This window comes from Vigna unguiculata, chromosome 3 (assembly GCF_004118075.2).
Source record: "Vigna unguiculata cultivar IT97K-499-35 chromosome 3, ASM411807v1, whole genome shotgun sequence".
NCBI classification, from domain to species: Eukaryota; Viridiplantae; Streptophyta; class Magnoliopsida; order Fabales; family Fabaceae; genus Vigna; species Vigna unguiculata.
In genome coordinates, this window is record NC_040281.1 from 51393866 (window position 1) to 51420872 (window position 27007).

At 30.8% G+C, this 27007-nt stretch overlaps 3 protein-coding genes across 3 annotated transcripts; 2 read left to right on the forward strand and 1 right to left on the reverse strand.

The window, feature by feature from the left end:
- The first annotated feature begins 4912 nt into the window (after positions 1 to 4912).
- Positions 4913 to 6769, forward strand: LOC114178554 (elongation factor Tu, chloroplastic). The gene has a single exon (XM_028064543.1). It carries the CDS (start codon positions 5069 to 5071, stop codon positions 6509 to 6511), a length of 1443 nt encoding a protein of 480 aa, XP_027920344.1. The 5' UTR covers positions 4913 to 5068; the 3' UTR covers positions 6512 to 6769.
- A 2993-nt stretch (positions 6770 to 9762) lies between these two features.
- Positions 9763 to 13875, reverse strand: LOC114175178 (protein DEHYDRATION-INDUCED 19 homolog 5-like). The gene is made up of 5 exons (XM_028059945.1): positions 13557 to 13875; positions 12007 to 12149; positions 11595 to 11666; positions 10813 to 11024; positions 9763 to 10102 (listed from the first exon to the last, which is right to left on the reverse strand). The coding sequence occupies exons 1-5, from the start codon at positions 13810 to 13812 to the stop codon at positions 9997 to 9999; spliced, it is 789 nt and encodes a 262-aa protein (XP_027915746.1). The 5' UTR covers positions 13813 to 13875; the 3' UTR covers positions 9763 to 9996.
- Positions 13876 to 24235: 10360 nt separating this feature from the next.
- On the forward strand, positions 24236 to 26639 carry LOC114176022 (pentatricopeptide repeat-containing protein At3g48250, chloroplastic-like). Its single transcript, XM_028060916.1, has one exon. The coding sequence runs from the start codon at positions 24371 to 24373 to the stop codon at positions 26279 to 26281; it is 1911 nt and encodes a 636-aa protein (XP_027916717.1). The 5' UTR covers positions 24236 to 24370; the 3' UTR covers positions 26282 to 26639.
- The last annotated feature ends 368 nt before the right edge of the window (positions 26640 to 27007 follow it).

Sequence of the window (27007 nt, forward strand, 5' to 3'; positions counted from 1 at the left end):
TATTTAAAAAAAGTTAATTTAAAAAATTAAGTTTTTAATAACAGAAAAGAAAAAAAACAATATATATATATATATTATATTTTTTTATTTTAAACTTTTAATTCTTTTAAAATTTATTTATATTTTAATTTTTTTAATTTATTGATAAATATTTTAAAAATAAAGTAAGAGATTTATTTATTTTATAACAAAACTTAAAAATAAACTAAAAAAATAAAGCACGTATCTTAATCTGATGCCGATATTCTTAATGAAAAAATAAATAAAATTATATATTGAATGTCAATATTTATAATGAAAAAAATATTAAAAAGAAATATAATACCAGATGTCACTTTACGTGAAATAAAATAAAATATTAGATGTCGACATATATTTTTGAAAAAAGAAATTGAAAGTGAATAAGTTACAGAGAATAAAAATAAAAATGTAGTTACTTTTAATTTAGGAATAAAGTAAAAATTTAAAATATTTTTGAAATACATAAAAAGTGGTTAGAGACACAGGGAGAAGCCTCATATGAGATGTTCATCCAGACTGTCTTAAATGGCCCAGAGTGAAACAATTTGATCGTTCTTAGAAGGTCCCATCACCAGGGCCTAAAAAAATTGCCCAAACGGAAATTAAAGAAACACATTAAATGTAGATAATTGTTTTCTTCATCCCCATTTCTTTTGCTACATGTACCTTCTTGATTTGAACCATCTCTCATTTACACTCACGGATCTTTATTTTCAAAAGTCAAAATAATATATTTAAATTATATATATATATATATATATATATATATATATATATATATTATCTTTGTCAGTGATAAAAAAATATAAATATATAATTTATTATAAACATAATTGTAAAAAAGACATATTTAAGTTTTTCTTTTCTTTTTAAATGTTAATAATTAACTAAAAATTTTAGTTATTTTTTAATATAAATAAGTATACTGTCAAAAAGAAATTCATCTTTTATAAAGACTGAGTTTAAATTAGTTTGAGTATAATAACTAGAGATGTCAAAATGGGTTTCAACCCGTGAACCAACCCGGCTCACCACGGGTTTGAGCCGGGTTGGATTAAGAAAAATTCAACTTTTTCAAAAATGGGTTGAATTCAACCCGACTCACTTAACCCACAGGTTAAACGGGTTCGAGCCGGGTTGAAGGTGGGTTGGCCCACTTAACCCACCAACAATTTTTTACAATTTTTTTTATTTTTTTTTATTTTCTTTTAATTTTTATTTTTTTTAATAATTATTTACTACTCCTATTATATTTGTTAACAATTTCATATTTTTAAATGCTAGAATGTTGTTTAATTATATTTGAATAGTTTGAATGTTTAATTAATTTGATTGTCAAGTTATATATATGTTGATACTTTAATGTTTAACTATAATCTTTATAGTAAATTACTCAAGTAAACATCTTATAAACATTTTTTTCTAAATTAGCATGAAGAAAATGTATAATTTTTTATTTATATTTTGTTGAATAGCATGACAGAAAATTTGTAATCTTAGTCATGCTTTCTTAGACTAATGGATACTTTCTTGGAAATAATTCTTCATATATTAGTGGTGAGCATGATCAAAACATTGGTTCTTAATTTTACTATGATTGTCATCTCATGGATTACTTAAAAAATTATTTAAATATTTGAATACTAAAAAAAATAAATAAATAATTTTTTTAGGTGGGTTGGTGAGCCAACCCACTTAACCCACCAACCCGTGGTGGGTTGAGCCGGATTACAAAATTTTTGACTCACCAAAAAGTGAACCGGGTTGGGTTCATTCGTTTTGAACCCGGCTCGTGGTGCGGGTTGGCTCACTGTGACATGTCTAATAATAACCTATAAAAGGTGACAATAAATATCTATTCAAATTCTTATTTTTCACATATAGATAAACAAAAAATTACGTAAGAAACTGTAAAAGCTCATATACTAAAAATACTATACCATGAAACTAATTCTTCAAGTGGTACAAGAAATTATAGAAATGGGACAAAACATATGAAACATGAGTAAAGTAAAAATAATGAGTTTGTCTTTTATTTTTTTATTTAACTTTAAAAAAAATAGAATACAACAAATGAGGAAATAGTAAACAAAAAAAAATGTGTTTTAATAATAAAAAGAGAATGAACTCAACATATGAAAAGAGAAAATAGAAAAAAAAATCTTAATTTTCTTCTTATATACATTTAGTTTGTTTCTTATTTTTATTGTATTTAACTTTTTACTGTAATATTTATTAAAATTAAATTAGGTGCGATAAAATCCCCTAATTTAATTATAATATATATATATATATATATATATAATATATAATATATATATATATATATATATATATATTAAATGGCACATAATATATGAAAATCAAAAGTCTATAATTAAGAATTAAATATTTTATATAATATTAATGGATGATAAATTAATGTAAAGCCCTTATATTTTAAAAAGTTTGTATCATTCAAAAGAATCAAAGTCGGCTTTCCTGACCAACAATTATCGTTCTTCATTTGTTAGTTCTCTCTATTTTTTACTCAACTTTTAATCAATTAATTCTTTTCCTTCTTATCTGAAACTTCATTCTTTCTTGAATCAAAAGACATATTTGGATTCGTGGAGATTTTTCTTTGAATTCACCGAATAATTTCTTCCTTTGAATAAGTTGATAATCCGACCTCCATCTCTTGGGGTTTTACACCTCTTGGGTTTTAAATTAATAATCTAACTTGAATCCACCTTTTTGGTTCCTATAGGTTGAATTGGGGATTTACAACTAAACAATCCTCCTGGAGGTTCTTCGTTGTCTCAGTTTTGGTCTATGTTTGAGGTGAGGGAAGTTATTCTCTTTTGATGGAATAAATTTGTCTTACATGTTATAATTTGGTAGATTGAATTGCTTGAAATTGTTGTGTTTGATATGTTGATTTGATGAGCGCATGTGAAAAATGGTTTGGGGTTATGGTTTTTGCATGCTGAGAACAAGTGAAAATATGTTATTTTAGCTTAGTGAGAATTTTTAGCATAAGCGAGAGTGTTCTAGCTTAAGCGGGAAAAATGTAGTTTAAGTGAGAGTCCATGTCGCTTAAACGAGAATTTATAGCTTAAGTGAGAAAACCACTGGAACTCTTTTCTTTTTTATGTTTAATTTTAGCTTAAGCGATAAGCAAAAGTCCCTGTCGCTTATGCGAGAATCTCTAGCTTAAGCGAGAGCCCTGTCACTTAAGCGAGGATTTCTAGCTCAAGTGAGAATTACTGCAGAATTTTAAATTCCTTATTTTTAACTTGTGATTGATTGAATTAATTTTAAAAATATGATTTGTGAAGTTATGCATGAATAATGTGGTATTTTTGAAACTTGACTTGGTATGTTGTTGCAAAATATGATTGTTTGATATTTGAAATTTGAGATCGAATGATTGATATGTGAATATGAAAATATAATCAAGGATGTATATGATTGTGAAAGTATTATTGTGAAACTATGTTGATAATGTATTTTTGAATAAATATACGAGCATTATATGTGTTTTATGTAATTTCATAGGTCTCATGGGGAGATTTTATGGTGGTATTATTTTAGTGTATGCATTGGACTATGGATTCAACTAAAGTGACATCTTAAAACTCTAATGATCATTCACACTCAAATAGAGTAGAATGATTCATGTGGTGAGAGTAGCAGAAAGTCCTAGTTTAAGGCAGAATAATAGCCTTAGATGATCATGGATTAACCTTGTGTGTGATAGGATGAAATCCATTGACAATGGGTCTGTAGAGCAATGGAGGTCACCACAAGTGCAAGTCTCCAATGATTCTGATTCCAAATGCATGTATCTAGATAATTAAATTTAGTGTCAATTGTTTGTGTGCAATTATGTGAATTATGAAAGTTTGCATATGTATGTTTTATAATTGATTTGATTTAAATGGTCTTAAACAACTCTTTTGTATACTAGTTTATACTTGCACTTTGTGGTCTTGTGTTATATTTTTCTTTTGTGATGATCATCATTATGGTGAGAACAGATGAAAATGCAGGTTTTGAGACACCTCTGAAGGACAATGAGTTCGTAGGTAGAGTTATAAGATTGCGACAGAAATATGATTGATCAGTATGTTCGATATAGGATACCTTTGAAGGCGAACTTTCAAATGACTCTATTAATATATTTTTTATTCCGTACCTTTAAATATTATTACGAAGTGTCTTATTTTATTAATTTTATACTACTCAAATAGGATATTATATATACCACCAATTTTACAAATATAATTTGCGCACAACTGATAAATATAATTCTTTGTTGTCATTTATTGAAAAAAAAAGAAAAATTCAATTACTTTGTCTTAAGTTAAACATTACCAATTTAAATTTATCCCTGGAGTTTGAAGAAGAAAACTTAACTGTATTTGTGAACAAAGGTAGCGAAGGTTGTTATTATGTTAAAAATGTTAAGAAAATATTATGGAAGGGGAGGCTTGGCTTGGATGATGATTCAGATAACATGGATAATAAACATTATTTCCTTCCAAAGAAAAATCCTATGTATTAATTTATCACATGATTTTGTCTTAATTTAAATTGTCACAAGAGAGCAAACTCTAAGCAAAAAAAAAAAAAAACATCTACGGGACTCCCTTAAAATTACAACAAATTAACTTTTTAAAATAAAATTAACTGAATAGTGTCAAAATCGTACATGGAACAAAATACACGCTATTATTAATTAGGAATAGTTATATATTGTATGAACGAACTATTTTTGAAATTATAGCAATAATATTAATAATAGGTGACAGATTAAAATTGTTTATGATGAGATGAAAAAAAGAATAGTAGAGGAGAAGCGAAAGTGAGGTGAAGTCCCTCCAAAACAAGGAAAAAGAGGGATAAAACTTAACATGAGGTCCTCTTTCATCCACAGCAGATAGAGTAACAATTTCCCAAACCCTTTCCCTATCCTCTTCTTCTTCTTCTTCTCCTCACTCACACTCCCACTCTTCTTCGCCAAACCCAAAACCTCACTCTCCACCTTCAACCACCAATCCCAATGGCAATTTCTTCGGCGGCGGCAGCAGCAGCAACCTCAAAGCTCGCATACCCTCATGTCTACCCCTCTCCTTCACCTTCATCCAATTCCCTATTCCTAAAATCCCACACACCCTCCACCACCCACCTTTCCTCCTCCTTCATCCACCCCTCCACGGTCCTCCACCTCGCTCCCGTCCCCGCCGCCCTACGCCGCCGCTCCTTCACCGTCCGCGCTGCCCGCGGCAAGTTCGAGCGCAAGAAGCCCCACGTCAACATCGGCACCATCGGTCATGTCGACCACGGCAAGACCACCCTCACTGCCGCCCTCACCATGGCCCTCGCTTCCCTCGGCAACAGCGCCCCCAAGAAATACGACGAAATCGATGCTGCCCCCGAGGAGCGCGCCCGAGGCATCACCATCAACACTGCCACCGTCGAGTACGAGACCGAGAACCGTCACTATGCCCACGTCGACTGCCCCGGCCACGCCGACTACGTCAAGAACATGATCACTGGCGCCGCCCAGATGGACGGAGCCATCCTCGTCGTATCCGGCGCCGACGGCCCAATGCCGCAGACCAAAGAACACATCCTTTTGGCCAAACAAGTCGGTGTACCCAACATTGTGGTCTTCCTCAACAAGCAGGACCAGGTCGATGACGAGGAGCTTCTGCAGTTGGTAGAATTGGAGGTTCGTGAGCTTCTTTCTTCGTACGAATTCCCTGGTGATGATGTTCCTATTGTTTCTGGTTCTGCATTGTTGGCTTTGGAAGCTTTGATGGCCAACCCTTCCATCAAGCGCGGCGAAAACCAATGGGTTGATAAGATTTACGAGCTTATGGAAGCTGTGGATAACTACATTCCCATCCCTCAGCGCCAAACTGAGCTTCCCTTTTTGTTGGCCATTGAGGATGTGTTTACCATCACTGGACGTGGAACCGTGGCTACTGGCCGTGTTGAGCGGGGTACCATTAAGGTTGGAGAAACGGTTGATATTGTTGGTGTGAAGGAAACTAGGAACACCACTGTGACTGGGGTGGAAATGTTTCAGAAGATTCTGGACGAGGCTCTGGCTGGGGACAATGTGGGGTTGTTGCTTAGGGGTATTCAGAAGACTGATATTCAGAGAGGGATGGTTTTATCTAAGCCTGGAACCATTACCCCTCACACCAAGTTTTCTGCAATTGTGTATGTCTTGAAGAAGGAAGAGGGTGGCAGACATTCTCCCTTCTTCGCCGGTTACAGGCCTCAGTTCTACATGAGGACAACCGATGTTACTGGCAAAGTAACTTCCATTATGAATGACAAGGATGAGGAGTCCAAGATGGTGATGCCCGGTGACCGTGTTAAGATGGTGGTTGAACTTATTGTCCCCGTGGCTTGTGAACAAGGAATGAGGTTTGCTATCAGAGAAGGAGGCAAAACTGTTGGAGCTGGTGTTATCCAATCTATCATTGAGTAAATTGTGTGAGATTGGCATCCCAACTACTTGCCTCTTACATTTGTGGGCCAAGAAAGTATCTATCATCTACGATGGGCTTGTGCAATTGAGTTTTTTTCATTTTACACAACTGCTGTTATATCCATTTTGTTATATTTTGTAGGTTTCTAGATGTTGTTTAGTCAAGTTGGACAATGAATTAGCAATGGCTTGTTTGACTTCCATCTTTTTTTTGTTGTCATAATTCATTTATTAAGTGCTTGAGCAAGATTCCACAAATTTCTGCTTGCGTAAAATTATGAGATTTGTCTTACAAAGCTGATCAGTGTTTCTCTTTAGTACAGTCATTCGATATTTGGGTGGAGGATGAATCCACTTCCCTTGTTTGGATGTAAGAGGGGAACTCCTTAACCCTTGAATAGGAGCTGGAGTTAAAGGGAATAGGAAGTTATTTTCTCTTATTTAGTTTAAACTATAATAAAGTGGGTAAGGTTTTTTTTTTTTTTGGGGGGGGGGGTTGGGGTTGAGGAGGCATTACGCACTTGAATTCTTCCATAACAGTTATAGTAATCTACTGTAATACAACAATTACAGTAATGTGGTTACCCATTTTTTTTGTCATTAGATATGTAGAAATAAAATAATTGGTATTGCAATGTCCTGAGACACTTGATGCTGATGCATGTTCATTTTGTGTGGTAGAACTCTTACAGAATATTTATTTTGAATGGATAGGTCTTTATTGAAAATAAATATGCAATGGACAAGTTAACTACTTTACTTTGCAAGGCTATATCAGATTTAAGCCATGTTTATGTAGAGTAGTTACCAATGTATTTTTAATCCTGATCACATTCATATCCAGAGTCAATGGATGTTTCCTTGTCTTATTTATGTAAGATATTGCATGACAAGTTGTAAGAGATGAACTGCAAACGATCTCAGTTCTCTTGCACTTATATGTGTGGATTTGAGTATGTATTACGTTAATAGGTTCAGTTGACAAGATCTCCCCCTTCCTCCCAACATACACAACAGGGGGGAATGAGGATTTGATTTTTGTTTTTAAGAGAACACGTACTAGTACTCATATGGTTCAGGGGGATGGGAGGAGTTGGTTAGAGTCAATTGAGAAGTCGATTGAAATGGAGAGAACTGGGTCTCTTGAATACCTAGGTGAAGGAGAGGGAGATAGTTGAGGGGGAAAGGTTCCAGCTGAGATGGTGATTATGGAGGGGAAGGTTCTTGGTTGGTTTTGATGGTGGGAATGTTGTTGACTGACACTGAGTCCTTCAATGGAGGGTTTCTGAATATCAGTGAAGAGGCAATTTCAGCCTTACATGATGGGAAACACATGTGAATTGCTTTTCAGTTTGAAGAAAACTATCACATGGATTATTTCAGGGAGTAATGTAAATTGTACGTCGGCCTGCTGAGGTGCACTGAACAAACAATAACTAAAAGGTATTTTCTTCAATGGCTTTGGAGAGGGGTTTGCAGCAGAAGAACTCAAACTGAATGATAGTGAACTCAAACTGTGCTTAGCAAAATACTGGTCGAATGATATATTGATGAGAAGAGACAAGCTTGTGGAATATAAGATTGGATAGTGATCTGTACTGACCCTCATACATTAAGGATGAAAACGACATCATTAATCATGTGGTAACTTTCTATTAATTTCCCTCTGGTTACCGAAGCGATCTAATGAATAGTATCCTTATACAATGAAGCGGGCAGACAATTGATCTTATTAGGAGACCTACAGTATTCTGGTCTTCAGCAGCCAAGAGACTTATAGTGGGTTTTTTTAGCAAAATCAGACAGGTAAAGTAAGACAATGGGGACTACTATGAGTGTGAAATTGAAAGGGGGAGAACTAGGTCTCAGAAATATATAGATCGTACTGAGAGAATTCTTCTGTTGTACAAGTACAAGTTCTGTTATTGATCTCCGATTCTAAAATAGGTTCCTTCATCCTCTGTTTATGCCAATTCCATTTCCCTGGGAAGTAAATACAGAAGTGAAATGACACAGTTAGATTCTAAAAGGATACAATTATATCTGTTACATGTGAATCTCGCATCATGTTTGATCTTTTAATGTGAGCACACACCTTTTTATTTTTGTTACATGGAATGATTAGAAGTTTGAAGTAGTGACTACATTTACCTGTTATTTAAACTCTGTCATTGTTTCTGGCATTTGTTTTGTAGCAACATTTTTGTAATGCCTGGAATGAACCAATGTAAAACCAAAACATGAATGGGAAAGCTGTTTATTGCTTGTTTTGTCAATAGAAGTTGAACGTAAGTGTATGTTGTTTTAACCAACCTATGGTGGAAATAAAAAAGTATTGGCGATACATTATTCGTTATCTTTTTATTATTGAACAAAATCTTATAGAAACCTAAAAATGATGAAACCTCATGAATGGAATGGAAGAGTGATCTTTTAACATAGTGATTCTCACCTACAACCCATGAAATTCAATTGGTTTAATGATTGAATCAATTAGCTCAATCTCTTTTAAAGTCATAATCAAACATGAATTTTCTGTTTATTGTTCACGATATTTACTCATCTTTAAGCTCGAGTCATAGATTCAATAATACGTGAACATAAGTGTGACAAAAACTGAAAATCAAATTAGGAAAAGTAAAAGAGAGAATAAGATGAGAAATAAATAATATGTTATTTGATGATTGATTCAAGACACGTGAGAAAGACAATCATCTCATGAATTCTTAAGATCTTACATTTTACATAAAACTCAATAACTGAGAGTGTCACCTTCAAGAATAATAATAATCTCATGATTTCACAGAGAAACTTTATTCAATCAAAAGTATGAAACAAGGACACAAAGATGCTTCGGCACTCATGACAGAATAACTAGTTTATTTACTCTCTGCTATGTGTTCATAAAAGATGTTAATTTAAAAAAGAATAGACGAGTGTTTTTATTTTTTGAAGAGTAAAAGGATTTTCAAAATGTATAAAGCGCAAGTACACTTCAATATTTTTACTTTCTTCTGTAACATTAAGTTGAACATCAGTTTCATTTATTTGTTTTTTCAGTATCCATGTAAGATGTGAAAAAGAAAAACAGATCATACGATTTGTGATAGTATCAACATAACCTTATGCAGTGATAGTTATTTGAATTAGATCTATCAGTGTTTAACCTTTTTTGCATTCCATATAGTAACTAGGAGATGACTAAACTGAGAAACTAATCTGAGACTAATATCAGTTGGCACCAACAGTGATAAGGTAAAGGTAAAGAAGATTGACTAATTTTTATATAGTATACCAAACGGCAAACTTCAATTGAAAGATATGAAATATAGTTAAATACATATAACTATGGCTTAGACTACTTCACATCCCCTACACCCATACAGCACAATAAAACCCAGTGCCTGTTGAATCAGCATGAGGCAATCTGAAAAGGAGCTTCTGCCAAACCATGCTGTGTGTGACCGTAAATTCTGGTAACACATTTACTCCAATATGGTTGAGAAGAACAACTGCTGAACAAAAGCTGCCCTCAGCCTTTTCTCTTGCTGATCCTGCTCATCACCTACATCTGCTTCATCTTTGCCAGACCTGCAGAAACAGAACCATAAACAATATTTCAGCATTGGATTTAAGGGAAGACTTTTAACAAGCCTTCTCTCTTCCTCTTTATATAACCAGAATACAAGACTTTTACATTCTCTCTTCCTCTAATGCAAAATTACAGGCAAATTTTGAGGGAAAACATCTCAATCATCCTTCGTAACAAGATACAAGCTATTTAAGTGGGAATAATCTGATTGTGCAATGACTATCTTAATAAATGATTTTATTGCAATGTAAAATACAAGTTCTGCAACCATGAGTTGCTGAGTTATACATCATTAGTAACAGTATCATCAGCAAGCATTCTAATTAATCTATAACTGATCAACTTCATTAATTTCCATCCAAACCAAACAAACAGAATCAGTTAACATTTGATAACGCAACAGAGCACATTGTCTGTGAGTAGCTAATCAAGTTTAATTTTTATTCTATGTATTGAAATTTAGTATTGTGGCAAATCATATCTGTTCTAAATAATAGAAAACACACAAAAAATCTTGAGGCATTGAGGATCATCATGTCCTGTAAAAGTGTAAACTGAGCTGCTCCTGGTAATAATGCACTATCATTCATTATAACTATCAAAGTTTGTTTTAGAGGAAATCATTTTGTATGTCATTCACTCTGTACTAGTTTTCTCATGCTTTGCAAAACTTAAACCGCTACAGAGTTTGATGGAAAAAGAAGTATACCTTTTTGCATCAGGACTGTTTATATCCTTGCTGCTGGAGCTGGAGTTTTCATCTGGATGGAGATTGTTTGAGTTAGGAATAGGGTTGCAGATGAATGGTGTCAAAAGTGGATCAGTTATTGATTCTTGTTTGTTCCCCCTGGTAGCCAGCTTCTTGCCTAGCATTGCTGTGTTACCAGACCAGATGCTAGATTTCTCAGGCTTCCACGCCCACTTCAGATAAAAAATCAACATATTCAGTTGAGTTAGACAGAAATCAAATCCTGTTATAACATAAGCTAAAATAAATAAATAAAAATAAAATATTAAAGAGATTAGAATACGAGATAATACACCCCCTCACCTCTAGTACTATTGGGTTTGGTATGTGTATAACGCAATTAGTGACTCTTTTAGTGGATCTAAGATAGACTCTCATACCATCTTACAAAGTGGTTTAGGCCGAACTTAACTCTACAAAACTTAAAAGATGAGGATTGCCCTCACTTAAATACTATTTGTACTACTTCTAATTGGTGTGAGATTTGAGTTTTTTCTAATAATGAGAAACCAAATAAGGATGTGAGACATTAGTTTTTCTACGTTAAGAACTATAATGCCTCATTGTGCTCAATATTGAGAAGTTATGGTCTGCTGGTATATTGAATTTTTATTTTAATTCTGCTTTTCATATATTTAAGGACCGCAATACCTGTCTAGAGTGTTACACTCATAATACCAAATATGTGCTAGATTACAGTTTAGAAAACAACACATTTGAGATAAGTAAAGCAGCATATGTACCTTTCGAGAGTTTGAATGTGTAAATTGCACAATTGCATCCTTCCCTAAATTTTCTTCACACACGGGACAAACCTGATAAAAGAAATTGAAGCAGAGTTTTCAATTATGATTTACTTACCTAAACAGAAATGTCCCTATTTCACTTTTCCCAGTTGTTAAATATAATGGTTGCTGGTCCCTGGATCCTTTATCTTCTTGATCCAGATCAGGACAGTGTTGTACCGTATCAAGCAGACATGTAAATTTTCTGTTTAGATGTATATAACTACATTTATAATCTATAATAAAGTGGTTGGACAGATACCAAGTAATCAAGGAAAGTGAAACGAATTTACAACAAAATTGTAATCATGTTAGCACTTTAGAGGTACTTTCTGCGAAACAGAAATTTTAAGAAACATTAAAGGCATACCACATTTTTTAGGGCATAGCAATGATCCTCTTCCAAATTGGTGCAGAGTAGAGGAACTTCAATTTCAAAATCACAAAAAGGACATCGAAAATTGCACAGGCCGTCATTATCCACATCCGTGTAATGGATCACTGAATAATTATCTGTAGTTTAAAAGGGGTCAGTGAGTTATTTCTAGGACAAGTACAAAAACTTCACAGGGCATGTTATAGAAAGAGCATCTCAATATCTCAAGATAAAAGCACTAGGAAAATGAAAAATAAGCATAAATGAAAAATAATCCCAAACAAGAAAAATAAGCACAAGTAGAACTCACTTATGCTCTTTTCCATGCCAATACCTGGTCTGAGCGTAAATGAAAACTTTGCCATATGATCAAATATTCAGACCTAAATTACCTAACATCAAATCATTAAGCATAAACCTATATTATACGTACACTTCAGTCATTTACATGACAATTGATACATTCGCTTTCCCATAAATCTGGCTTTATTAAACAATTATGGAAATTTTTTAACTTGCGTTCCAAGAGTCCAATCAAACCCAAAAGAAAAGGGATACAAATATATATTAGTGCAATTAAACAAAATTGAAGTAAAGGTCAAGTTTGAAAATTGCTGAAAGTCAATCATTGATAGATCAGTTGTAAGTCTCATCATAATAATACATTCCCTTACTACTTGCTAAGGCTTTTTGTATGCTTAACCCAGAAAAAAAAATGTCATATTCTGGTGTCTCTCTATCCATCTGCTTAAACCTACCCTTAGTTGGAAAATTCAAGAGGGAGAAATACTGAGAGATCATCACCAACAAGTCCTCGGTCAATTGTATAAAAGAACACAACATCATCTTCAACTGCCAATAGGTAAGTAGGTTTTCTTAATTAGCGTTAATTAGGGTGGTGTCCCTTGTTCATCGGCATCGAAATTAGCGTTAGAACAAATATTACATGCCACAAATTAAAATTCTCAACTCTTCCATATGCACTTTTATCTAGCTTCTTCATAAGCACATGTAAAGCTATCATGAAAAGTCTTAAAAACTTGGGGTTTTACAATTTAAAGGCTCTCATAATAAACTAGAAGTTAATGCACACTACGGCTTAGAGCGTAGTGAATCACTTCAGATTCAGTCACATAATGAAGATATGCTTCTGAAAAATTAGGACGGTAGCCTAAGCAAACTAAAACACAAATTCTAATCACACGTGCACGTGCTTGCCACAAGGAAAACCTGACAGAATATTGAAATCAAATGTAAAGAAATAAACGCGTTCACACAGTTTCCCAAAAATCACAGATACCAAAAAATGAGACTTTATATCCAATTCATCAAAAAGTGGCATAAAGGAAAAAAAATCAGAGCACATAATTCCAACCCAAATGCTTTCCCCCGGTTCAACCCACTAAAGAAAAAGTCTTAGGATTTCACATCAAGAGGCAAGATGAATAGCTAGTGGGGTTCATGAATACCAAGAACTTAAAAAAAAGGGAAAAAAAGAAAAAGAAAGTAAAGAACAAAGCGAAATAGCAAGTGAAATGAAGTACCAGAGTGAAGTCTAGCAGCTTGCACAGCAGAGAGGTGTTTGACAGAATGAAAACTAGCCCTGAAGTCGAAGTCCATGATGTCAGCAGCTTCTTCAAGCAAACAAAAATTGTGGTCTTTCAGCAGAACTAGCGAAGGAGTTGAGGGTTGAAGAGGTGGTGTTTGTGATTGATGAAGGAGATGAGAGAGAGAGAGAGAGAGGTAAATTTTTTGGGTGTGAAGTAGTACTCTAAGGAGATAAAGACTTTGCTTTCCCATCAGTTATTTATCACCACCGGCTTTGTGAACTTGCCAAGTCTTGCTGACTCATGTTTGGCTTCTGACAATCGATGCTTTTCCGACACACAAAAAGATCAACATGATGGCTTACACTTGGCATTTCTTAATCATTATTTTTCTTTTTTCTTTTTTTTTTTTCCATTTTCTAATAATTGAATAACTGCAGCATTTGTAATCAGAAGACAACAAAGCCCAACAACATACGAGACCCATCTTCATTAACTTACTTTCCATGAAATTAATATTTCAGAGTAATATCATAATAATATTAGAAAAATAATATATGCTTTATCAATTTTCTATTATTAATTAATTGTCCACTACTTTACAGCTGCCACTTTTGTTCATCGTTGATATTTTTAATCGTAGCCTACCGTAATTTTGTCCTTTTATTGGCTAATTATTTGGCTACCCAATTCTGCACATTTTTCGTAATGCAAGAAAGTCCTAAAACATGGGACTTGTTTGAAATACGTGAAATAAAATTTAGGACTTAAACAAGTAACTAAAAGATACAAAATAGAAAGGGTCAACTTTAATAAAAATTAAATAGCATTTAGTGTTTTAACTTTAAAATAAATATCTTTATAAATTATGTAGTATCTGGTGGTCTAATAAACTAAATTATATATGATAAATTCGTATCCAAATTAATTACATCAATAACTAATTATTTTTAATAACTAAAATCAGTTATTATTAAAAAATTTATAATATATAATTATTAATAACTAAAATAACTTTAAAAATTTATCTTTAGTCTTTGAATTGATAATTAAAATAATTTTTATTATGAATTGGTTTCTAAATTATTAATATTAGTTATTAAAATTTTGACTATCAAAATAATTTGTTTCTAATTGATCTCTAAACATATTTTTATCACTAATATTAGTCATTATTTAAGAACTTTTAAAAAAAATTTAAATCATTTATTTTTTTAGTAATTATCGTATGTTAATTTAAGACCAATAAAACTATACTTACAATGATTTATTGGTCTTTTTATATAATATAATAGTATTATCACGATTTATTTAAAAATTGAAAGATATTTATTATCATTTGTCACACTTGTATCATTTTGTTTTTCTATTTCTGTTTTCAGTTTTTAGGACACTGGTTATGAATTGTGATTCTTCGATGTGTTATTTTTTATTCATAAAGCTATTGAAAAATACTACTGGCTGAACGAATTAAATAAGATACGAGAGTCATTCGTTTTTGTAAACCAATATATCTCAACTAAAATAAATTAGGGGAGTATTTCAAAACTTTTCTTGACAAAAACACAACCATAAATGTTCTGGTTTATCAGCATAATTATTTGTAAAGTAATCTCTTAATATTATGGAAAAAGAAAAATTAAGCCTTAGTGAGTATTACAATTTTAGCTAATTTTTTCTATCAGCAATTTTAGTTAATGTTGTATCACGTAATATTGCGGGGGCATTTCAAAACATTTCTTAACAAAAGAAGAAATTCATAAAATAACTTGGTGTATATTCTGGTTTATCAACATGATCACTGTAAAGAAATCTCTTAATAATTTTCGTATGAAAGAAAGAAAAGTTAGGCCTAAGTGAGTATAACAATTTTAGCTAATGTTTTTTCACGTATAACTTGGAGCAGTTAAGTTACTGACTCCAATTTTTGTCCACTTTTTAACCTAATGACTTTTCAGGCATTGTTTTTGTCTAAAGCTGAGAAAACTTTGCTTCCAAGTCATTAGTTGTCTAAAAACAAAGGTCAATCAAACGTACACAGATTTAAGCTCCGAGGATGTAATGTGTTTCGTTATTTTGACAAAAATTGTAAAGCAAACTTAACATGTCTATTCATAGTTTTTCATCTTTTCCAGTAAAGTTTTCCGGCATTTCCTTTCACTTTCTGTAACTTAAAAAAATTGGGTACTTTCCTCGACATTGAAAGTGGTTCAGAAAGTGATCAAATTCTCGAGAGGAATGTACTCTCAGATAAAAATACAATTTATACATTAAATAATTTGAAATTCTTTTTTTGTTTTTTTAATAACCCTCTTAGCATAATACATTTAATAGTTCATCCACTACTTTATTAATGTAATTGAAAAGAGAATTAGCAGAATATACTTGAAAATTATGTGGACTGATAAAGCCGTGTGAAGCGGATCTAAGAAAAAGAACCAATGGGAAGTGGTAAATGGGATGAGAGAAGAAAAAGTAGGAGAAAGAATATAAGAACTTGTGAGTTAAGGAGTTGGAGAAAAAAAAGGTACTTTTAGTATGGAGGAAACTAGGTAATGCCGTGGCAGTGACAATTTATCACGTAGGGACGATGAATCAAACCTACACAAATGGCCAAAAACACACACCTTAAAATCTTTCTCAACTTTTGCTAAAACATAAGAAAAAGGTTGTTTAATAATAGGTTTTTTTATGTGCAATGGAAAACACGGCAAAGCCTAAATTTGTGATAGTTTTTCAGCCTTTTACACTCCTCTTGTCCTGCATGTTTAATGACATGTTATGTCAACCCTTTTACTTTACAAGAAGAAACCAATGTTTAGGTTGATCCTGAGTGCAATTTAAATATTTTAATTTAAATCTTATGAATAGAAAGCACTGTTGAATAAGGAAATTCTATTTAAGATAAATTCAATAAAAAAATTAATTAATATTGAGAGAAACTTGCCTTTTAGAAGATGGTGGAAATTAGAAGTATGGGAAAATTGAAAATGATGAAATGCAGTGAGCCATCACCATCTTTCAATGGGAATAAGAATCAGTGGGTATGGATGTGTCGCGCAGGTATCGCCACACTAAAATCCAGGCATTATAATATTTGTATAGCTCAAGTGTACATCAGTACACGTTAAGCCTAAAAAGCTCACCTTTTATTTTGTTTTTAGATTTTTTTTTTCTCTTTTTTTTTTTGGGTTAAAGCCAGATGTTCTTGCTATACTTTTTATTGTTCTAACTTTAATTCCAGTTCTTAATTATTTCAATAAACATGTAAAAAGGAGATTGTAGAATGTTTTTTTCTTTTTAACTATCAAAAGCTAACAATCTACATCTTAAAAGTGAAGTCACAAGCACTCTTTTATCTCAAATGAGCCCACCTAGTAAGAAGGGATTTAAGTGAATGTCAAATAAAAATATAAATACCTCTACGTTATTTAAAAGACACCTAAAAGGAAGAGTTTTACTCATTGTAAGTTATTTAAATTAGAAAAAAATTATAAATAACTTAAAATTTTAGTTTGAGTTACCTAATCCAAAAATTATCACAGATCACGTAATTTGAAATACATTTTTTTTAGTTTTAAAGTTATAGGTTTAATTAATCGGACGGTACCCACTTTAGTACATGTGTGTCGATCTGGTACTCGCTTTTAAAAAAAGTGTCAATTGCATCCTAATTTTTAAAAAAGTGCTTCAATTAGGTCCCTTTTAGACGGAGTTGACTAACGCCGTTAACGACGTGCCATGTGTCAGTCTGTGGTTTTTTTTATTTTTTATTTTTAAAAATTAAAAATTAAAAAAAATTGAAAAAAAAAATGTCATGTGTCAGGTCCCTGTGTATGCCACGTGGCATTGTTAGTGCCACGTGGTATTGTCAGTGTCACGTGACATTGTAATGCCACATGTTAGTGTCACTATCAGATGTCATTGTGTTGATTTTGATTTAGTTCCCATATATGTCTTTTTATATTTCAATTTAGTACCTACTTATGTGTATCTGATTCAATTTTGTCACAATTTTTTTAATAATTAAAATATCTTTGTAATCCATTTTTTATAAGATTAAAACTAATTAAGTATAAATAATTTTACAAAATTAAGTATTAATATTTATATTGTTTCTCTCAATTTCAGACCAAATTTATTATTTGTATAAATGTTTTACTAATATTTTTTATTAAAAATGATTTTTTAACATATTACTTTATTAATTACTTTTCTATTAAGTACTTATGTTTTGTTAATTATTATTTTTTTTCCAAAATAAAACAATATTGTCTCTTACTAATTTTAAACCCAAATTTCTATTTGTATGGATGTTATACTAATATTTTTTTTTATTAAAAATGACTTAATAAAATAACTTTTACCACTAAATTTTAATATAAATATCAAATACTTAATTTTTGTAAAAATTTTATACTTAATTACTTTTAATTTTATAAAAAATGGATTTTAATTATTAAAAGTCAAAATTGAATCAGATACACATAAGTAGGTACTAAATTGAAACAAAAAGACATATATGAGGACTAATTCGAGATCAACACAATGACATCTGATAGTGACACTGACACGTGGCACTGACAATGCCACGTGTCACACAGAGGGACCTGGCACGTTGCATTTTTAATTTTTCTTTTCAAAAATTAAAAAAAAAATTAAAAAATTAAAAAAATTAAAAAAAAAAACACATGCTGACATGTGGCAAGTCGTTAACGACATTAGTCAATTCCGTCTGAAAGGGACCTAATTGAAGCACATTTTCAAAAGTTGGGATGCAATTGACACTTTTTTAAAAGCGGGTACCAGATTGACACACCTGTACCAAAGTGGGTACCATCCGAGTAATTAAACCTAAATTATATAATGTGGAATCTAAATTATAAAAGGTTTAATTACTTGGATGGTATCCGCTTTAGTAGAGGTGTGTCAATGTGGTACTAACTTTTAAAAAAGTTTCAATTACATTCCCATTTTTGGAAAAATGTTTCAATTAGGTTGCTTTCAGATGATGTATGTCAATTAAAAAAAATATGTCTCACATTTGAATATTTCTATTATTTTTTTAATATGTGTCTCTACTTATGTGTTTCTTGATTCAAATTTAGTCTCTACTTATGTATCTCTGATTCAAATTTGTAAAAAAAAATTAATCATTTTTTATAAGATTAAAATTAATTAAGTATAAATATTTTCACAGAAATTAAGTACCGATATTTATATTACAATTTAATGGTAAAATTCATTTTATTAAGTCATTTTTAATAAAAAAAATTAATATAATATTTATACAAATAAAAAAATCGGTTTAAAATTAGTGAGAGAGAATATTGTTCTATTTTGAAAAAAAAATAATAATTAACAAAACATGAGTTAATATTATACAATAATGTAATATGTTAACAAGTCATTTTTAATAAAAAATATTAGTATAATATTTATGCAAATAATAAATTTGGTTTGAAATCGAAGAGAAACAATATAACATTCATACAAATAAAAAAAATGGTTTAAAATTAGTGAGAGACAATATTGTTTTATTTTGCAAAAAAAAAAATAATTAACAAAGGATGAGTTAATAATATACAATAATTTAATATGTTAAAAATTCATTTTTAATAAAAAAATATTAGTATACCATTTATACAAATAATAAATTTGGTTTGAAATTGGAGAGAAACAATATAAATATCAATACTTTATTTTTGTAAAAATATTTATACTTAATTAGTTTTAATCTTATAAAAAATGGAATAAAAAAATATTTTAATTATTAAAAAATATTGGGTCAAAATTGAATCAAAGACACATAAGCAGAGACTAAATTGAATTAACGAGATATATATGCAGACTAAATTGAAATCAAGACAATGACATTTGACAGTGACATTGACATTGACACATGGCATTATCCTTCCCACGTGACACTGACAATGTCACGTGTCACACTAGAGACCTGACATGTGTCGTTAATGACGTTAGTAATTTCTGTCTAAAATGGATCTATTTGAAGCACTTTTTAAAAGTTTGGATGCAATTGACATTTTTTAAAAGTGGGTACTAGATTAACACACTTCTACCAAAGTGGTATCATCCGAGTAATTAAACAATTATAAAATTATAATCCTGTTATAACTGAATCAGTTCCTAACTCATGATCTCTATTGTTCGCAGTGCTACCATGTTCATCATAATTAGAGATAACAAATAAATCTATTTTTGTAGATATTGTTTGAACTCATTCTCGTTTTGACTAAGAATTTCCGCATTGATTGAATATGGATAAGGGACAACGAACGGTTCTTTTAGTAATTGTGTCTTTGAAGTTTTTATTTGATTATGATAAATTATTTTTTAATCTTGAACTTTAAGAAAATTAATATATTGATGAAAAATAAAGGAATATATTTACTTTTTAAAAGAATATATTCAACTTCTTTACACATTAGGAAGTAGGATGACAACGGTGCGGGGCGGGGACGGGTTTCGCTATCCCATACCCATCCCCGTAGAAAAAATTCATCCCCATCCGCATACCAAAATCCAACGGCTATCAAACTTTTGTCCCATCCTCATCCCCACCAGTTAACGGGTATAATCTCGTACCCATACCCATATCTATTTTCTTACTACTTCAATATTTTTAATTATTTTTTATAAAATAATAAAAAAATACGATAAAGAAAACATAATATTATCAAATATTCAATATTAGGAGGATGATTCTTTCTTCAATATCAAAGTACTTTGAAATAAATTATAATTGTTTACCTTTTAAATTAGAATACCAACAAAAAATTCATAAGAACCAAAATATTTATTAAATTTGCAAACATTAATGAAACCTAGTTGATAAAATTTTAAAGTATTTTTAAAAAAATATAAAAGGAAAACAATAATTCAAACTAAAATATGTTTTAAATGTTTGTTTACTTCAATTTTTTATATTCTAATGAATCTCTTTTGTATAACTAATAAAAGTTATAATATATCACTTGATCAAAAGGATGCAAAAGAACAAATAATAAGCATAATAATAAAAATTTAACATAGATATTGTATTTTTTGAACTCTAATATATGTTGGATGGTGATAAAAAATATTCATGACAATTACATTAAGTTTTTATATTGTAGTAAATAAAAGTTATTTATACAATTGTATTGAAAAAATTACAATATGATTGATAATGAGTTAGACAATAAAAATTAGATAAAATATATTGAAATAGTATTCTACATGATGAAAATAAACAATAAATAAAAATATTCAAAAAAATTAACAAATGTTTAGAAACAATTTGAGAGACCATTGAAAGAAATCACACAAAGGAAAATAAATGTATAATTAAGGGTATGCTAGGATGAAAAATACCTTAGAGATCTATGAAAACTTTTCAAATATCACATATATACTCAATGGATGAAAAATAACAAAAATTATTTTAGCGAAACAAAATAGTTCTTCAAATTAAACAAAAATTAATAATAATAATAATAATAATAATAATAATAATAAGTAAAATATTTTTTTATATTACCGAGTAAATGAAAGTTTTGTGCTATTAAACACTTAAATTGAGATTATTAAACATTCTCATGAAAGAAAAATATACAATATATAGAAATATTAAAAAATAATAGAAATATTTAAATGTGAGACATAATTTTTTTTTTAATTGACATACATCATTTTAACATAATTACATAAAGGTTATGATAAAATGAAAAATATAATAGAGATGTGAATGAGTTTTATAACAAACTAAATAATTAGAAGAAATAAAAAATAGAAATATATATATATATATATATATATATATATATATATAATGTTACTTAATTAATTGTGAATATTTTAATAACTTAAACGGGACAGGTATTATGGCAAGGATATGTACATCCTCATACTCATCCCATACCCAATTAAAAAATTCGGGGATTTTCCATACCCATACTCAGTCAATGCGGGGGTTTCCCATCATAACAGGAACACGTGGGCAGGTTTATTTGCCATCTATATAATCAAGTATATACTAATGATATAATTATTCAATTAGGGAAGTCAATTCTTAAGATTTAAAGAATAATTATAGGTAGAGAGTTTCCTATTTATTCTTATTATTTGGAACGTGATTCGAGAAAACATCTTTAAATATAGGGATATTTATTTCATTTCTTTGGTAGTTACAATTTTTTTTATCGTAGTTACAATTATAGTAAATTGTGTATTAATTTGTACTGTATTATTAACAATAACTAAAAACTCCTCCAATAGTAACGATCAAGATCCACCATTCGGTATGAATATGAGTAATTCCCATTTTTTTGTAATTAGGTATGGAGTTGAGGATGAGTTTGTTCATATTTGTCTCATCCTTATCCTCTTACCCGCCTTCATCCTCGTCTTTATTTATATATTAAAATGGTCATAATCTATTAGGTAATCTTTTATATATATATATATATATATATATATATATATATATATATATATATATATATATATATATATATATATATTTATTTATTTATTTATATGTATTTACATATATGTATAATTTTTAATCTTTATTTTTCTTTTAGATTACATTTTTCTCTTTTTTTAATTGTTTGGCTTACCATGAAATCAATTCACATCTTCAAAATATTTTCTTTTTCATCAAAACCTTTGTACACCTATTCCCAAATAATGTATGTAAATTAAATATTTTTAATGTTTCAAATTTAAATATTTCTATTTCATTTGATTTTTTTATTTATTGTTTATTTTTTTACATAGAATGTCTAATTTTTATTTTAAGTGTTCAATAACTTAAATCTTTTATTTACTAAGTATTATAAAAAAAATTATCTTCTTTATTCTCTTATACTTAATTTTTGTTTTATTTAAATAATGTTTTTTTTGTTTTGCTAAAACAATTTTTATTTAAACTATTGGTTGGTTCTCATTTTATTTTTTAAATATCAATTAGAACATTAGATCTTGATTAGTCTCAATTGGATCCTTTTTTTTTTTATGTGTAACAAATAGGTCATTTCAGCTCCTTTTCGTGAAACAACATTTGAACTTGATGAGTTGTAGTATTGTATGAATTATGTGTCATTTGCTCTAACATTTAAAGAGGCAAGCTTTGAAATAAGAGGTTGTCTTTCCCGTTCTTCATTGTTCGGGTGAAGTATGTCTCACTCTCGATCTTTTTCATCTTGCAGGTGTAATGGTTGGGGATGCAAAATCCTAACGTGTCTTCTCATGGTGGTGAAACGAGGAGATTGAGTGTAAAACTCATTTGCTATTGTGGTGAGAATACAATCTTAAAAATTGTAGAACTTCTATAATGGAAAACAATTTTAAGATTGTCTTAAGTTCAAAGTAAGATCCATGGAAGCAAAATTTACTATTCTCTTTGGTTATTAAAAGTCTGTCAAAAGCACATGTTCGTAAGATATGAAGTGAGTTTTTTTTTTTTTTGCTTAAAATAGTAGGTGTGAAGAATTTGTTAGCTACAATTATTTTTGATGATTGAGTGAATAAGAAATTAAAGAAAGGGTTGGTCCAAAGAATAAAGAAATTGATGATGAAAAATGAAAGAATAGAATGGTGAAAACATAAAAATATCAATACTATTACCATTACTACTATTAATACTACTACTACCATTCTAAATAACACTACTAATGTGTAACCACTATTGTTACTACTGCCATAACTATTGTTCATATTACCACGAGTTGAGTGTCACTACTACTACTACTACTATTATTATTATTATTATTATTATTATTATTATTATTATTATTATTATTATTATTATTATTAATGCCACAATTACCACTACTATCTTTATGGTGTTTAGAATATAATAAATTTAATATAATTTTCGTTTGCTATATGATCGATTAAATATCATAATATGTAGTTATTAAACTAATTCTTATGCTTAATTTTCAACAATTTGCCTTTAGCTTCAGCATTATAATTTTTTTTAGTAGTAATTTAAATTTGGTAAAAAATTGGACGATACAAGCCCCTCCGTATACTTCATCCTTATCTTAAATATAACATCACTAAATTAGTTAATAAAAAAATATTTTATTCAAACTAAAAATATGTTTTTAAATAATTCTAACTTAATATAATAACAATTAAATGCTATAATTTTTAAATACAATAATTTTTTTATTATTTTATGCAAATATGTGTTCGTGTCGGTGCATCATACTTCAAAATAAACCGGTATAATAATTATTTTTTCACAAATTATTTTAACAACTTAGTAATTAATTGCTATATTTAGTGAAAGTAGCTTGAAAGATAATTTTTCTTAATCTTAATAAAGTATCAATTATTTTTTTTTTGTGTATATAAAATCTTCTTAAAATTCGATAATAAAAAAAATATTATAAACTAGTCTGAAAATAGTTTTAAAAACTATTACTGCAACACAAGTTTGTAATGATTTGGGATAAAAGGAAATACTAAATTTATTGATATTTAATTAATTAAGACTTCTCATTTTCTGTTTGCAGCACCCCTTCTGCCTTTAGTGGATTCTTCTTTTATTATGAAAATTTCCACCCTTTTGATATGATAATAGTAATAATAAATTATTATAAAATTCGATCCCGAATAAATAAGGTTAGCAAAATCCGGTTATGCAACCCATTGATGGACCCGTTCCCAGTCCCGGACCCGTTCCCGAAAGAGGTGGGTTAATGCTAAACCCTACATAACCCATTTTGAATTTCTGCTAAAGGTGCGGGGAATGCAATGCTCCAAAGTTGGCACTGTCCCTCTGAATCTGATCTACTATGAATCGTTTGAAGGCAATTGTTGCTAACCTCAGATTCCTCGACTCGCCAGTCACCACGAGACTCATTGCAACTCGGTCTATCCGAATCACTCAGAACCAGGTGACTCATTTCTCTCTTTACACTCCATCTCCCTTTTTTGATCATTCTCACGATTTTCCCTTTCCCAACCTCCATCGGAAGCTCTACTTTTCTTCCAAATCAAATCCCATTACCGAGCTTATTTTGACGAGCCATTGGTCCAAGGAGTTAGAGCACGAGTTAGAAAAATGCTACCCATCCCTGACCCATGAAACTGTTGTTTACATTTTAAAGCGGTTGGAAGCATATCCAGAAAAAGCATGGCGCTTTTTTGATTGGGTTAGTACCAATAAATGGTTTAGAGCAAGTTCTACAGTATATGGCTTAATTCTTAGGATCTTGGCCACTGAGGAGACGATAAAACAATTTTGGATTATTCTATGGACTATGAAGAGAAAAGGGTTTTATTTTTATGAAGAGATGTATTTTTCAAGTTTAGTCGCTTTTAAAAGGAAAAAGATGGACAGGGATTGCTCGTCTCTTACCCACTTCTATAATCGGAGTATACGGGAAGATGCAATGCGTAGAGTTGTTGCCAATGTTGTTGGCATCATTTCAGTGTCTAAATGGGGTGATGGTGTTAATGGTGAACTTGCAAAGGTTAAAATTCAGCTCTCCGATAATTTTGTAATAAGGGTTTTGAGAGAGCTTCGAAACACTCCTTTAAAGGCTTACGAGTTCTTTCGTTGGGTTGGTAGACAATCTGGTTATGTGCATAATACAATGACTTATAATGCACTTGCAAGAGTTCTGGCGAGGACAGATTCAATTGAGAAGTTTTGGAGTGTCATTGAGGAGATGAAGAGTGTGGGTCATGAATTGGATATTGATACTTACTTAAAGATATCAAGGATGCTTCAAAAGAATAGGATGATGGAAGATGCTGTCAAGCTTTATGAGCTGATGATGGATAGTTCATATAAGCCTTCTGTTAAGGATTGCAACTTTCTTTTGAAAAGTATCTCTGAAGGTGATAAGCCAAATTTGGATTTAGTTTTCAGGTTTTCTAAGAAATATGAGTCAACAGAGCACGCTCTCTCCAAGGCAATCTATGATGGGATCCACAGGTCTTTGACAAATTCTGGGAAGCTTGACGAAGCTGAGAATATTGTTAATCGTATGAGAAATGCTGGTCATGAACCTGATAACATCACATATGGCCAAGTGATTGTTGGACTTTGTAAGATGAGGAGGCTTGAAGAAGCATGTAAAGTGCTGGAGGAAATGGAATCTTGTGGTTGCATCCCTGATAATAATACTTGGACCCTATTGGTCCAAGGGCATTGTGCTGCGAATGAAGTAGACAGGGCCTTACTATGTTTACATAAGATGATTGCAAAGGGCTGCAATCTTGATGCTGCTGTTTTAGGTGTTCTGACAGACAGTTTTCTTGGTCAAAAGCGAATAGATGATGCATACAAGTTACTTGTAGAGGTTGCTACTAAACACGGTGCATCTCCGTCACACAGTACATATAAGAAACTGATTGTAAATCTATTGGAAATTGGGAAATTTGACGAGGCTCTTAACCTTCTTTGTTTGACTAGGAAACACAAATACACACCAATTATTGAACCCTTTGTGCAGTATATTTCTAATGTTGGGTCTGTTGAAGATGCTGTAAAATTCCTGAAGAGTAAGGGAAGTCCCCGGTCGTATTTGATCTACCTTCGTGTTTTTAAATCTTTGCTTGGAAAAGGTAGACTTTCTGACGCCAACGATCTATTGAGCAAAATACCCTCCTATATTAGTAAAAGCAAAGAAATCCGTGAACTCTTCAATTCAATGGAGAATTGCAAGGTGCACAGCCTCGGCGATATCAGCCAGTAACGTAAGCATTTAAGGAGGCTTCTACTTGCTATGTTCCTTTCTTTGTTCATTTAACAGAGATGGATATATACATGCTTGACAATTTATAGAATGAAAACCTTTTGAGGTAGAATCACTGTTTTAGCCTCCAAGATTAGTTCATTTTCTTACGTTCAATTGATATTTTTTTACCATGTAATGTTTTAACTCTTTAGTTATATTCAAATGTGTTTCGACTACGGCCTCCGAGTTGACTACAGAATTTGGAAAAAGAATAATGATCTTCTAATGTATATTAAGCTCTTCATTGTTGTAGTTGTTGTTTTGTTTAGAAGATTTCCATTGGCTAATGCTAACTTTAGCTCATTGTTCTTGTTAATGCTAACTTTAGCTCATTGTTTCTGTTTAGAAGATTTCCATTGTTTTTGTTAATTTTAGCTCATTGTTGTATTTAGGGCAATGATTTTTTTCTATCGTTGTACAATACATGTTTTGATGCTCTGGAATTTACTGCTGCAATTAAAAGATAGCTGGTTCCATAGGAGGTCTTGAATCAGTTAATTTAGAGAGGGAGAATAAAAGCTCATTTTGAGAGCAAGGACACTCTGATGAGCTTTGAGCTACAATAGTATTAAAGGAACCTAGTTGGCTGAAGAAATTGTACTCTGGGCTGTAGCTCCGTGATGTCTTTGAATGTTTAATCCAGTTATTAAATGTTTAATCTTTAAATTAATTTTGAAGGTTTTC